At 54.1% G+C, this 15,140-nt stretch overlaps 3 protein-coding genes across 3 annotated transcripts; 2 read left to right on the top strand and 1 right to left on the bottom strand.

The window, feature by feature from the left end:
- Positions 1 to 1,048: 1,048 nt before the first annotated feature.
- On the top strand, positions 1,049 to 3,714 carry C7974DRAFT_102345 (cupin domain-containing protein). Its single transcript, XM_046134859.1, has 4 exons — positions 1,049 to 1,231; positions 1,282 to 1,424; positions 1,502 to 3,229; positions 3,280 to 3,714. Exons 1-4 carry the CDS (start codon positions 1,167 to 1,169, stop codon positions 3,366 to 3,368), a joined length of 2,025 nt encoding a protein of 674 aa, XP_046001431.1. The 5' UTR covers positions 1,049 to 1,166; the 3' UTR covers positions 3,369 to 3,714.
- Positions 3,715 to 7,569: 3,855 nt separating this feature from the next.
- On the bottom strand, positions 7,570 to 9,142 carry C7974DRAFT_430901 (uncharacterized protein; the record flags this gene model as incomplete). The annotated part of the gene is made up of 3 exons (XM_046144739.1): positions 7,570 to 8,320; positions 8,478 to 8,922; positions 9,094 to 9,142. The coding sequence occupies 3 exons, from the start codon at positions 9,140 to 9,142 to the stop codon at positions 7,570 to 7,572; spliced, it is 1,245 nt and encodes a 414-aa protein (XP_046001430.1).
- A 2,949-nt stretch (positions 9,143 to 12,091) lies between these two features.
- On the top strand, positions 12,092 to 14,901 carry C7974DRAFT_385438 (CAP Gly-rich domain-containing protein). The gene is made up of 3 exons (XM_046140950.1): positions 12,092 to 12,647; positions 13,150 to 13,360; positions 14,485 to 14,901. The coding sequence occupies exons 1-3, from the start codon at positions 12,396 to 12,398 to the stop codon at positions 14,757 to 14,759; spliced, it is 738 nt and encodes a 245-aa protein (XP_046001429.1). The 5' UTR covers positions 12,092 to 12,395; the 3' UTR covers positions 14,760 to 14,901.
- The last annotated feature ends 239 nt before the right edge of the window (positions 14,902 to 15,140 follow it).

Below are 15,140 nucleotides of genomic sequence, written 5' to 3'. Positions count from 1 at the left end.
ATCAGCCGTGAGTGCACCCAGGCCGGTGGTGCTCCCGGTGGTCGCGCTGGCGGCCAGGAGTGCTACAAGTGCGGTCAGCAGGGTCACATCGCCCGCAACTGCTCCCAGGGTGGCGGCTCCTACGGTGCCGGCGGCTCCTACGGCGGCCGTGGTGGCTTCGGTGGCGCTCAGGGCGGCCAGGGCGGATACGGAGGTGGTGCTCGCCAGACCACTTGCTACTCTTGCGGCGGCTTCGGCCACATGAGCCGTGACTGCACCCAGGGCCAGAAGTGCTACAACTGCGGTGAGGTCGGTCACCTGTCCCGCGACTGCCCACAAGAGACATCCTCTGAGCGTGTCTGCTACCGCTGCAAGCAGCCCGGCCACGTCCAGAGCGCCTGCCCTAACTAAACGTGTCGACTGCGCCTCGTCGATTACCTTGATCTGGAGTGAGCTTTGATGCAGCCAATCGCAATCACTGCGACGCGGCTGGCATGTTCGATTGTTAGAGATTACCGCCATGATTCACGAGTCATCGACACGATTACGATTTCCTTCTCTGTACATTTTCTCATTCTGCGGCTGGCTGCCGTTTTTCGACGCTTACACGAAAAGCATTTCATCGCCCGGCATGATTGGACTTGGGTCTTTTCAGCACATGACCGAACTTCAAGTGGGTTGGTTATGGAAAAGTCCTGATTCAGGAAGATTTTGCATTCGGTGGATACAATGTGGGTGGAGAGGAGAGCGGATCCTTCGACAGCGAGCAAGGAATGGGAGTAGTGATGGTCCTGCGAACGAATACGACTATGAGAAAGGAGGTTGCTGCTGTTTGGTAGATGCTCCTAAAGCTTCCCGGCAATCGCTGGAGGGCCAAAGAGTGTATGCACCGAACGGTAAATAGACCTTGCTACGTTCATCCTTTCTGGATGCCCTACATACTGTGTGCCTGTTGTTGCTGTGAGGTTTGGGTGACATGTACACCTGCCCGCGCCAAATTAACGCTCTGCTTCACGAACAACATTGTGTTCACCATTGCGCCAAGCCAAACGGACACTAGTCCGTGTTGGTCTCACCTGCGCGCATCCAAACAAACGGTCAACACCACCCTCGACCCCACGATCCTACAACGCGTCGAGTACAATTAGAACGACTGCTCGGCTCGGCCTGCGTGCGTTCGAACGAATATGGCGCCCCAAAGAAAGCGCGACAATCGCGAGAACGCCTTCTTCAATGTTGGCGTACAGGGAAGGTAAACAAACAGGCAATTGTCAGTATGCGCGCAATTGACAACATATGCAGAAAGACTGGGATTACTCTGGAAGAGCGTGCGCGCGACGAACACGGCATCGAGGCTATCTCGGGCATCTTCTCCTCGCCGGAAAAGTCACCGCCGAAGCGTGGGAGTACAGCAACCGGGTCAGAATCGATGGACATACAAGAGAGTGCGTAAACTCGTCTACAACGCTTGCGTGTATACACTAGAAGTGTAGCGGAACTGCGCTGACCTGCCGGCTCACAGGCTCTATTCCAAACTTGACGACTTCTGCTGCGATTCTGCGCAACAACCGCACTCACCTCCCTCCACCCCGCTCGCGATCCCCGATGAAAACTGCTCTTGGGTCTTCCCCACGCCGACAATCCTCCATGGTGCCTCGAGGCAGCTCAATTGGCGCTTCGAGCCCGATCCGCGCGACTTCACAACCAGACGTAGCGAGACGATTGGAGTTCCATGAAGAGGAGGACCCAAATCTTCAGGAGACACCGGCACTAAGCGGCTCCGGACAGCGCCGTGGGAAGCGCAACGACGTTTACGCGCTGGAACGCTCGCCTAGCCGGCCTCGTAGTGCGGTCATGGAAGAAAGTGAGCTCCAAGATGAAATCACCGCAAATAATGACGAAGATGATGATTTACCGACCATGACCGAGATGGAGGAGAGCTTTTTTGTGGATTTTGGGGCTGATGCAGACACGGGCGCAGATGTAGTGGAATCGCTGCTGGAAGAGGAGACTCAGGTAGAAGAGGAACTCGTGCCAGAACCGGTCAAGGAGCTAGCGAAGAGGGGCAGGAAACGAAAGAGCGATCAAGCCGCCGTTGTTCACGAAAGCCCAAAGACAGCCAAGGCGCGAAAACGCGGAGCTGGGGCTACGCAGGCACCAGAGGCAGCAAAGAAACTTAAGAAGACTTCCGCTCCCGCCGCTCCTGCACGACGCTCAAAGCGTGTGTCCGATTTCACAGACCAAGAGTCCAGTGTACACGAGGCAGCAGTCGTTGACGAGTCTCTAACGGTAGACGCGTCTGAACAAATCGAGGAAGTACCGGTCGCCCCCAAACGCCGTGGACGGCCGCCGAAAGTCCAGAAAGATGCTGAGCCTCAGCCCACGGTCCCTACAAAGACAAACAAAAAGGCAACAACGAAGAATCCCGCGAAAGAAAAGGAAGAGCCTGTCTTCAAGAAGCCGTCGAAACCAATGTCAAGGCCAAAGGACATACCAGCACCGAAGGACAAGGCGAATGCAAAGACCCCAGATATAGGAGCCAAAGACGAGGCTGGAAGGCCTGTGGATGCGTACGGGAATCCACTTAGCAAGGCGGATATCGAGCAGATGTCTACAACTTCAGTCAGCTCGCGATTGGGTAGAGGTCGCCACCTCTCGGTATATCGCGAGATGGAGCCTGAGGCAATTGCACATGTAGGACGAACAGGCAGACACCGTGTTGCGCCGATTGATTTCTGGAAGAACGACAGAATCAATTACAATCATGATGGGAGCATGCAAACAATCGTGAAAGCGCCAGCCATGGAGCCTGTCCAACGAGCGGCCACATACAACAAAAAAGGCAAGAAGAAGGCTCTGACCACTGTCGAAGAAGAGGAAGTAGAACTCGACCCTTGGGAAGAGGACGACGGCTTTCTGACGGGCAACTACAAAGACTTCGATACTACGGATGAGTTCGCGTCGCCCGGGCTCGTAGAGGGCGTCATTGCTTGGTCTGAGAAGGGCATCAAGCCCGAACCAGTTGGAGATGGCTCCTTCCAATATGCCAGGATAGGAAACACTGCAACTGACGTAAAGCCCGGGTTCTTCAACTGGGGCATGCTTGACATCCATGCCGACCAGATGAAGCGCTCAAAAAACTCAAGAAGGATGCATATGGTCTTTAACGTCCAGTATGGTACTGTCGAGGTCAGGGTTCACGAGAATGAGTTTACAGTGCATAGGGGTGGAATCTGGCAGGTTCCTCGAGGTAAGTCCGGTAACATGTTGTAAAGACAATGTGCTAATACCAATTTGCAGGCAATACATACAGTATCAAGAATGTTGGCAGCAAAACAGCTCGTATTTTCTTCGCGCAGGCTCGCGAAGCGTCTACAGATAATGAATAGGCTGTCTGTTACGTTGTGTTCAATCAGCAGACAAGACCTTGTTCTTTGCTAAAATGTATCATCGCTTGTGATACCCCATCTTCTCTATCAGATGCTTACTTTTTACTATGCATGCAGGAGCGCTGTTTGTCACCTCCTGGGTCTCACGTTCTGTTATATGTGTTCCCATGTGCAAGTTCCCTAACCACCTCCCTCACTCAGCTAACAATTCTGTCCCCTTTACCGCTTCTTAATGTGAACCCTAACATTGGCTACATAGAGTAATTTCTGCGGTGGAGTGAAACAGTATCGGAAGTACGCACGCCTTGTGCGAACTCAAGCGATCGTTGCACAGGCCGCAAGCCGTCAATGTCACCTGTACGATCATGAAACCCGAGACACAAACATGGGAGGATGTGGACAGCTGCCGCAAAGCCGACCAAGCTTCCGGTGTCTTCGCTGCTGTGCCACAACTGACGAAAATGATATGCTCACATGGAGGAACGCGCACTTCTCAGCCTTACTATCGTCCCAATCAGACGTCACAATGCACCGTTGAGCTCAACAGGTGATCCGCAACCATGTAAGTATGCGCTGGCTGCTGAATGCCTACCTCCGAGCTGCAAGCAGCGCTCTTATATTCACTGTCCTGCACCCAACAAGTGACAACTCGTTTCAGGCGTTCGTGCATCGTCTGTGCCCGACCCCCATTTTAGCGGCATCGCACAGCGCCTGCATGCTGCTTACAGCGTTGACGCACCTGCTGTGCTTCTGATCTCAATGTATGCGTCACGGCCACAGCTTCAGATGCGGTGTCACCAGCGGAAGCGGGAGTGCCCATTAGTGGTGTGCTGCGCGAGGCTGCGGGCGCATGCATGTTCCGGTGTGGCGCCTGCGTTGGGGTGCACTGCCGCTTCCCCAAATGCTGTGTAACCGTGACGGCAGAAGCGACAGGGCAGACGTCAGGGGATGCTGCTGCATTAGGCAGGGATCTTGCAGCGGAAGGTGAGTGGCTAGATAGGCGCGCTGGCTTGCAGGTTTTGGCTTTGTGGCGAATATGGCAATGAAGGTGATACGAACGCTTCCGGGGGTCTTGCATTGGGAATTACACGGTGTACGAGTTTTGAGATGCACCATCTCCACAATCGGCTGTTATCCACTCTGTGAGCGTTAAGCGGTGTGAGGCGGTGTAGAGGCCAGCGGTTCGAGATAAATGTCGTCCGGTGAAGACATCGACTAAAGGCGTCCCCGGAGCACATTTCGTTCAGGAGCTTCGGTAAGGGGATTTTGGGGACTGAACAAGTGTTGTAATATTCGGGTAACCGCAACGAATGCCTAAGCTAGGCTCGCATGGTCTGGATGTTGTGGGCTGAAGTGGTTGGGTGGCGAGGATCACGAGTGGCGGTATGGGCAACTGGTGGTTAATGAGGCGGTGTGTACAGGTGATCTGCTGTCGAACGGATGCTCTTCTCTTTCCTCAGCGATCGTGACTCAAGCAAGTCTTCGACGAAGCTATCATATCTCGTGACTCAGATGATCGGTTTCTTCGAAGTCTTTTACCGTGAATTTTCTTTCCTAGGAGACGAAGAAGGGTTGTGGTCTGCTCGAGGGAACACTCGTTCTCACGTGCGCGAATGCCCAAAGAGGCAATCACCCGTTGCAGTGTAAGCGCAAACCTCTGTCGCACCTGCAGCAGTTTGACACGGGCTTCGCCTTCGGACTCGAATGCCATCCTCTCCACAGCTCTCCACAGTCGAATTGTTGATCGGCCGCCACAAGCAGGTCTCGCCGGCTGTTCCACACAACCAACAATCGAACATGCGGTGACGATCCCCACACGTACCGGAAGACGCCCAGCACCTCTGGCGCGAAGCGTTCGGACTCGTAAATCCTAGCGCCGCTATTTTCCTGGTGGTCATGAACGGCGGTCAACCGAGTCATGCCAGAAAACGACGGACTGCGCTTCGGTCTTTTAGCGGATATTTGGTGTGAACCAGGCCCTGCAATCCACCGAACACATCATCACTGCGTGATGCTTTTTCTGGTGACCCACCGGGTGGATAGGATGCTTCAGGATTTGATGCTAGAAAGGCCGTTCCGGGGAATTCACCGGTCACTTCATCGATGGTTTTATCTGAGGTGGATCTCCTAGAGCTCGTGTTTGAATAATTCTTGTGTCGGTGTGGTTGGCGAGGGCACAGTTCACGCTGAGCAACGAAGCGAGCTGCCTTGCGAGGTCATGGCGTAATGATGGCATTGCGTGGCTCACAATACGAATTGATCGATCGTAAAGGCGGTTCGCGCTGATAGTGATCACCCTTTCAAGGGTGGTTGCCTGTTCACGGAAGTCGAGTTGTTCAAGGCGAATCGCCGCTTTCCGGTCGTGCTGCGGCGCACGTGCCTCTTGCTGCCGGCAGACAACCATCGAGCACTCATGGAATTTCCTTGACCTTCTTCTCCGTTACTAGCTCGGTGTCAGAGCTTCTTTGGGCAGGAAGAAAGCTGGAGGGGTTGCCAGTGTGATCCGGGTCATCAGGGACAGCTCGTGGCATGTGCTCAGACAACGGCGATGTTCGCCCGAGCAGCGATCCCGGCCGATCGAACAAGGACATTGCAGGGCGAAGACGTCCCATGGAATAGACGATTCCGCGACAAGGCGGCCTAGCATAAATCTGTGTCAGATACCATGATTCACGTTGGCGAACAGGTGGTGCACGGAAAGACTTTCTCGAAGCAAAGTGATCGCCGGTGACATTGCGTTTGGCCCATGCAGGGTTGACATGTTTGAACGTGTTCGCAGCCATGCGACCCCGGAAAAAGGATGCAATTCGGACAAATAGCCCCGGTGAGCACGCGTTCGTGTCATGTGTTTTTGCCGGTCTTTCTACTTGCCCTAGAGAAGCATGAATGTCAATGCCGAACATTCGCCAGGGTGAGCACCCGTTCACTGCCACAAAGACCGTCAGGCAAGACCGACGACATCACAACTGTCTTTGCGCAATAAGCGGTCAGTGACAACCGGAGCAAGGCGTCGGAGCAAAGAACGTGCAACGGAGACAGGGATGATCCCAAAACGCCTCCTGACGCCATGTTTCCAGCCTTACGGCCTAACGTTCGAGGATTCCTTCTCGAACGCGTGCTCGAATCGTCTGATCGCCGCACCATGGTATCGATAGGACCGGGCTGCGAACGCTGAAGTCTAGTTAATCTCCTTTTGCGGGGCTTCTGTGCTGTCATGTTTGTACCCGGAAATGGGCACAGGATGACGAACGGTTCAGCCAAGTTCATGCAAGAATGATCGTGACTCAATGAACGGCAGAATGGTGAGGCGTGTGGCTGTGCGAACAGCTCATCAACACCACACTACTTCTAATTCAGGCTCTAGTTGACAGCACGAGTTGCAGACAGCCACGTAGTCGATTCTTGACCGACTGAATGCAAGCCTCCCATGGGTACGTCACTAACAGAAGAATCATCTGGGGTAGACGAGGCGGACGAGCGAGTTGACGATGGACCCGTCGTTCACCGCCACGAGCTGAGACATGGGTGCCTGCTTGGGCAGCGAGTCTGCAAACCTAAGATGTCGATAGAGGGTACTGGAATCGGAGATGAACAAAATGGTATTTTATGTTCGTATCTATGCGCTGGCGCAGCGCGATGCCAGGTCGCCGAAATGCTTCGCTATGCTGAAGAAACAGACAGGCTGATGCTTGGTAGAAAACAAAATATAGAAATCCTCGCCATGCTATGCCGTAATCGTTCTAGAAAATGCTGATAATGTCGTGGAGTAAGACAAGTCCTTCAATCCGATACCCAAATACACAATAGCAGCCACCCTATGTGTGTTTAGAACATACAAGAACAGGCAAGTAATGGTGCTGACCCCAGAAATCCCAGCGCTATGGTGTTCGAAACAAAACAATGTAAAATGAAAGGATGACCGAAGCAAAATGCAAACCTGACCCACGCTAAATGCCACAATCATTGCCGCTCGAGAAATGTGTGTGAAACCCTCTTGACCCATCTATGCTCCCATAATCTTGTTTTCGTTTCCATGTATGTTGTTTGGTGGTGTGCTGAAACGCCAGAACACTACGGTGACTGCTCCAATGTTCCAACTCTTGCCGGTGCCAGCCCGCGCGCCTAGAGATAAGATACTATCGTGAGGTGTCGATTGTTACAGAGCATAGTGTGATCGCCCTTGCTGCAGATGACGTAAGACTCAAGGAGCTACGGGAACTGGTGGCGAAGGCAGTGCAGTTGTAGCTGGACGCTCAAACTCTCCCGACTCTCGTTTGAAGCTCTTGATGCTTCCTGTTGCACTTCGTTGCGACTGTCGATCGGGGCTTCTTCCTCCCTGACTGCGTGTTTCGAAGTCTGCTTGAGTTGGGCCTGCAGCACCGCCTTCCCATCTCTTTTGATACGGCTCGATGTAACTGAAGCCCTCTCTCTTGATGTCTGATCGCATGATTGGAGCTGGCGCTGTTCTTGCACCGCTCACTAGATCTTCCACAGAAGCGGGATGTATTTGTGGCAAGGGCTGGCTAAGCTGAGGTGGAACACTGGATCTTGAAGAGAGTGTATTCGCACGTCGGCGGCTGAATGAGTCATCTCTGCGTCGACCCTGACTCGATCCGCTGTCGGTACGCTGGTGGAACGAGTGGATAGGGCCTTGTTGTTGCGGCGGCGGAGTTGACTGGTATTGCTGCGCGTGTACCGGGGGAGGAGTCGGCATGAGCTGCGCGGCATTCGCGGGAGTAAAGCCATGCGATGTGGGCGCGGGCGTGTGGGCAGGAATAGCGGCTGTTTGCGAAGGAGAGCTGTTCGAGGTCGCGGATGGATGGAGCTGAAAGACTGGAGCATTCGCGCGTGCACTCATCTCTTGCTCGCCCAGCTGCCAATGCATGGACTCGGCCGATCGCCACGGGATACCCATCTCGGTGGCTACCTTCTGCCACATCTGGTCCTTGAAACTGGAAGTTGTTAGCGAGTGATCGATAATGCGACCAAGGAAGCGCGTCTTGATTTTGACTGAGGCGCTGCTTAGGAGCAGAGCGGAGCAGTTTAATCACACTGACTGATAGGCAGCGCAGCAGATGACCAAAATCCGAGGTTACACGGTGTACGTACCGAGCGTAGAGTCTTGCAAGCTTGTTCTTCTTTTCTTCGTCCCAAATGGCTCGCTTCTCCAGATAGTTCTGGTAACGCAATCGACAGGAGATTGAGCTTCTTCCAGGAAGGCGTTTTGCAATGTCGTCCCACTTCATGCCCTGGCCTCGCAGCTCAATGGTAAGATTGTCTTCTTCAGGCGTCCATTTTGACTGCTTCTTAGCTGGGCTTTCATCGGGAAGAGGAGTTTGCGAAGCCTGTCGCTTGATGACCTGGTGTGGGGGTGATCGATTCGAGCCAGGTGGGCCGTGGTGAGCTGGACCCGGACCAGGGGGTCCGGTATAGAGTGGTCGAAATTGAGGATGAGACGAGGGGTCTGAGTGTCGCTGGAGCTCAGAGATGGCTGGAAGAACAGGTCCACCCAGCATTGTGCCTGGAATAGGAGGTGCTGATGTTGGTGCCTGGGCTGAATAACTGGGGTTGGTGCCATAAGGCGAAGATGTCGCATACGACGGAGATCCGCTGGCATATGCAGGCGAGGCTCCATGTGCAGGAGATGTGGCGTATGCTGAAGGGGCTGTCGTGTATGTCCTCGCCGCTGTAGAATTTGATGCGATAGACGCCGAGCTCTTCTTACTCGCCGGCGATTCGGAACCACGGGGCTCAAGGAGGAGGTTGATATCCATTATGACTGAAGAGAGTAGCTTATGGCAAGGCCATGTACTGGTGGGGTTTGACTGGATTAAGGGGCCTGCAGCGCAACGACTCTAGGGAGGAGTAGTCGAGACAGAAGGGACGATGCGGTCACCTTACGATGATTCACGTTTTGAACAAGATCAGGTGTTCCAACGAAATGTGCTAGAGATGGATTTCTCCGTGAAGCAGTGTGACGCTGAGTCCAGAAGTGTGGCAGTGCAGAGACGGCAGCGATGTGCTATTGCTGCTAGAGGGGCGACCAACCAGCGTGGGGGTCGAAATATGATGATACACTGAGTGAGGCCTCGAGGTACGACGATGCTGGGATGGATTGATGATGTGTTGTTGAGTGTCGATGGAGGTGAAGCTGAGTGTTTTGTGAGGTGACGAGACTCAGATACAGCTAGAGGTGCCGATGTAGGCTAAAAGTGACCAGTTGCGAGGTACCCACGAGTGTGCAAGCTCTGAGTGGTCACTTTTCACCACAGGACCCAGGTCGACCAGGCAGGGGCGTGAAACAGACCAACCAATGGCTTTTTAGATGACAGATGCACGTAGCCACCAGTTTTGCATAACAATCGAAGGTAGGGAAATTTCGTGGTGCGAGATGCATGCAGCCTGGCGAGAGTGGAGGATAGGTAGGTACTAGGTAGGGTCGGAGTACTAGGGCATGGATGTTTGAGTAGAGGGAGTTAGCGTCAAGTGTAATACGAAGTCATGCATCCCTTGGGCTTGGAGCCGCCTCACTGCCCATAGCGGTAGGGATCCGGGGGCTTGGGATCAAGATGTACGTTTCTGACTTGACACTGACTACTTCGCGCTACGCGCTACCTCAAGTGGTGCTGGCGGCGCCACTTGTACCCACAGACCACCAAGTGGCAGCACTGTTGATCTGAGGAAGCATGTCTGCCGGGAACTTAGCGAGGCTCGAAAGAAACAATCTGAGGAGCACGCCGACAAACGCAGGTGTAACGAAAAAGCAGATCCTAGGTATCTTCCCGGTCGAGCGTGGGTAATGGCGGTGACGTACCCCCACTTCGACGAACAACGCATCTGGAGATCTGGTTCATCATCCCCTCGTCACTCATTTTCGACTTACCCGTACATGGGTGAGCCCGACCGAAGCCCTTCCTCTCGTCAGGCCTCAACGCGCCCCGAGTTGGGGCTGCGGCGTTTGCATCGCTGGCAGCAACAGGGGAGTCTTCACGACGACCAAAGCATGCTCGAACGGATTGACTAGGAAGGGCAGCGAATCAGGCGCTGAATTTGGCGGTGAACACGTTCAGGGATGTCGGACATCAAGTCAAGGGTCAGTCCGAAAACGCAGAAGCGCGATGACCTGGCGCGGCGAACAAGATCTGCAAGCATCCTTCGTCCGCCGGCAATCTGGCGCCAGAGGCCTCGGTAGCGAACGTATGTTAGCCTCGCGAACGCTGACTTCATTGCGATGCAGACGGTGATGTGTTTATGCTGACATGTTTGAGAGGGTTTGAGACGCGCCCAGGCCTGCATTTGCAGTTCACGCTCGGTAAGGCACTCCACAGTGGGTGTCAATATCCATCTTTGCCAACGGTTGGCGTCACTTCGGGGCAAGAGAGGCGGTGAACTGCGGTGAACTGCCGAGTGATGGCCGTAACATTTAGCTTTCGATGGCGCACCAAAGATGCTGCACATGTGTTCGATGGAGCCTTTGTGTAGCTCCGGGTCAGGCCGTTACGAGGCTAGGCTGGCTTCGTCGACCTGCACTACCGCACCACGTGAGACATGCTCCAGCCGAACCGCGGCGCAGTCAGCTCTGTGCTGTCTTGCATAGGTAGTCCACGTTGTTATGCTTGAGTCTGCTGTTGTCAGGCGATTTGGAGCCATCTCTGAAGCAGTGCTGTGGCCGGTCTCCGCCGCCATGACAGCTCGGACGGCCGCTTGGCCGATTGTTGCATCATACAATGCAAGCAGCCAGGGATCTGTGATGATGTACATGGCGGTGAGTGTTGTCAGAAGCCGACGTTTGATGAATAAGTCGGCCATGACAGGGCTGTCGGACCCAAAAGGCCGAGGTGCATTAGCCGGGTTCGAGCGAACAGTGGTTCTGTGCGCTCTCCACGTCTCAATAAAAGGGCTGACGGCGGAGCGCGCCTTGACACAATGAAGGCCCCCCACCAGGTGTTTTGCAATTTGTGAGCGGCATGACAACGAGAAGCTTTCCAGACCCCGGCCACAGCTGCGGCGTCTCGACAACATCAATTGCTAAATCAGGAGCCACTTTTGGTGGGCAGCTGCTTGCGTGTCACCCTCCCGCTTTGCGACCGGCTGGCTGTGGATGCTTCCTTCGGGTGGTCGACCTAACGCAGACGATCAGTGCTGCCAGTTGGCCATCATCTAGCCGAATGGTTCATCCTGCTGGGTGTGAAGCAAATGCACCCTGCCGCAGTACATTGAACAGGTATTTTGGACTCACACGACTCCTCACTCGACGAAGCGGTGAAGCTTTCTTGTGATTGGCCCATCATCCGCCAAACACCGCAGAGTAGAGCAGAGCCTGGTGTCGAGCGCTTGTATTCGATTCAGGTTCACCACACACACCGGACGTTGGCGGCCCATTACCACCGCCCAGTGGGTCGAAGGAGGGGGAGCATGCAGTTAGCTGCAATGCCGGTAGCATCAGTAGCACCAGACTTGGCTGACGAGCGGATGGTTTCGAGCTAGCATTGGATGAGAGCTCGAGCCGTTGATGGCCTAACACACGGTCGTTAGGCGTCAAGGCCGAAACACACCATCGTGGGCAGTTTCAGCGGATTGACGTGTCGCGCGACAGTGCCAAGGCTTTGGAAAGCAGCGCGTGGGGTTAGCCAGATGATTCTTTTTCATAATCACTGCTGAGCCTCCAGTCAACATTGACCAAAATTCAAACGAACCACAGTCTTGGCATTCGCTTAGTCTTCCCGATTCAGTTGACGCGGCTGATGTATTTTGCGAGTTAATTATGCCGGGGACGCTTCTGCAGATGCGTCTCGATATGGTGAGCTCATAGATTCTCGTCATGCTATGTTTGCGGACTTGTGGGTTCAGTCGTGTTCGCCCACTTGGTGACAGCAGGTGCTGCGCTGGCGCCCTAGCCGCGCCTGCCATTTGAGATTTCTACCGCTACTGGCGCAACAGCTACTGCACTTACACCTCCACGCCAACCACTTCGTGACCTGACTTCGGCCTACCCCACTAGTTTGTCCCTGGCCTCCCGCGACCGATATGTCACTCCAGAGCGCGGCGGACGTGCCGCTGCTAATCAGCTCGCCCAACTCATCCTCCGAACGCCGCATCTCACCATCGTGGAGTATCACTCATCTAAAGAGCCGACTAGAGCCTATCACCGGAGTGCCTGCCAGCAGTCAGCAGCTGTCTCTTCGAGTCGGGTCTCAGGATGTTGTGCCAATCACGGCATTAGATGAAGAGCAGACGCGGCTGGCGGAGTTTCCTCTGCAGCCCTATGCCGAGATAATTGTGAGTGTGTCCAGTTCGCTCTGCCTCAACAGCATCAGCTCGGCAGTCTCCACGCTGCTCAACGGCTGGCCTCTCCCCAGCCGCCACATGTCACATGTCTTCTTTTAGTCGCGCGGACGTTCCTTGTAATGCTAGTGAAGCCTTCGGGTTGACTATCATTCGCTGACGCGACTGCATTCTGAGGTTGATGCCAACATGACTTTGGTCTGCATGGCAAGGAAGCCCCGCAGGACCACTTGTCAGCCTCGAGTGTACGATTGCCTCTGAAGTCATTGTTTATCGAATCTGCTAAAGCGTGGGGCACTGTTTGCAGACATCGAATGGTGTTGGTTCCACGCTGGCGTTGATCATTCTGCGTTTAGCATTGCTTTTTCGTCCTGTGCTATTTGCTGTTGAGACATCGCCTCATTCACGTCGAGGCTGACCCTGCGTGGTTCCTCAATACCCTTTCGGCAAATCGCTTGTTTGTCATCGTGGTTCTGTACTAACAATCCACTCATAGGTCGTCGACACACGCCCGCCCGCGGCCCGAACAGATTTCTCAGATCTATCGGCTGTCGACAAATATGTGATGCCTACGGCAGAGTACGAATCTCGAACTGATAGTGTTCTTGCTTGGAAGAAAGCTCAGAAGCTCGGCCGATTTGATCCAGAGGCACCTAGCATAGAGCAGCAGAAGGTTCTTGCTTCTGAACGCGAGATCGAGGAAAGAGGTAAGCTTCATTTTCTCCTTCTACAAGACAGGATCCTCTCCTCCTTCAATTGCGACTGCCACCACGTTCAACTGCGCGAGTAAGTAAGCATCACACACGTCAAGATGTATTGGGAGTCGCAATCCCTTTGGCGCCGTGATCAAGCTCCAGAAGTGCCATGCTTCAGATGAGGCTCGAAGAAGACAGCTGCATGTGTAAGCGTATGGATGACACTCTCCGCATATCCCGCCACAATCCAATGCAGGAGGTCAAACGATAACTCGTTTCCAATCTCCCTGAGACATAACCTATTGAGAGCGACGTTCCTTGGCCCGAAGGAGATACAACTCTCGTGGGGCTATTTGCTATTCGAGGGCGGCATTTTGTCTCCAGCTCTGCACACGTCCACCTCCTACGCATATATTGGCGGAACAGTAAAGGAAGCGGATTGACTATCTCTGTGTTGCTTCCTGGATTCACCAATTACTCCGAGATTCGCATATGAAATGAAGATCAGCCAGCACGGCCTTCCATTTCCAGATCGCTGTGTGTCATCCATCTTCCCGGGACCAATCGCCGACGTCAGCAACGCCTGTTCCTGGACTCGCCAACATTACTCGTCTTTGCAATCACTACTGCGCGTCCTCACCACTTTGGCGCCAGATCTCAAACCTCAAACGGGAATATCATCTGCAGTGTGATAGATGCGGCATTCTCGTCAATAAATGTGAATGTGGCGGCGCATACGAGCTCCGACCATGCAACCACCAGAGACGCATCAACAAGCCGCCTCATTTCCGCAAGCCCGATGACGAGAAACAGCCCCAGCCGACCCCGGACTTCGCAATCAGACTCTCAGGACATTAAGTTGGACCTGAACCTACTGTTACCCGCTTCCCCGTCTGCGCAACCGCCTCATGAACTCTTCAACCAAGTGGTATCGACGCGTAATCGGTGTGGATACCGTATCCGCGGCCCGTCGCTCTCATGCGAACGACCCACGGCTGTCTATTCCCCCGCAGCGCTTACTTGAACGCCTGGTCTCTCAATCGGGCATGTCACTCTGCATCACAACCTGCCTCGCCTGGCGTACCCACAACCGCCCCTGTACTCAGCCTTGAAGCCTGCAGCTAACCCGTTCCCAGGTCTCACTGTCGGCGGCCGCGTGCGCCTGCTCCCCGAGTCTGATGCGCGAAGGGGCACTGTGAGCTACACTGGCCTTGTTCCAGAGATCCCTGGCATAGGAGCCTGGGTCGGTGTCACACTTGACGAGCCGACAGGCAAGAACGATGGTTCCGTTAAGGGTAAGCGATACTTTGAGTGCGGCAGCAATTGTGGGGTGTTTGTCAGGCCTGAGCGTTGCGAGGCCGGCGACTTTCCTGTTCTTGATGAGTTTGATGAGGACTTGGAAGAGTTGTAGAGCGGCGTGATGCTTGGTCAGTTGGTGCGTCAAAGAGACATTAGTAGTGGCAAAGGACGACCAGTGTACTCATCCCGCTGTTTTCACAATATCTGGGAACATACATATAAAGACGTAGTCACGATGCAAAGCCGGACGGGTGTATTTGAATTGTCGTCCTTGGTGATGCTATCAGACAGTATCAAGCCACGATACTTCTGTATCCACAACTTCCAGCAGCTTCCTTTTCTACTTGAACAACCTAAAAGACGTTCTGGTGTCCGCATCGTCCCGTCCAGCTTCATCATCCGAGTCCTCGCTGTCCGAGTCCTCGCCATCTGCTGCGCTGCGTCCGCCTCTGTACCGGGATGCAATGATGAGATGTTCCAGAAAGTCGTGAAT

The sequence above is a fragment of the Boeremia exigua genome, assembly GCF_020726555.1.
Source record: "Boeremia exigua strain MPI-SDFR-AT-0100 chromosome Unknown C7974scaffold_2, whole genome shotgun sequence".
Lineage (NCBI taxonomy): Eukaryota > Fungi > Ascomycota > Dothideomycetes > Pleosporales > Didymellaceae > Boeremia > Boeremia exigua.
Note: the sequence above shows the minus strand (reverse complement) of the source record. Positions and strands in the feature narration are given on the sequence as shown.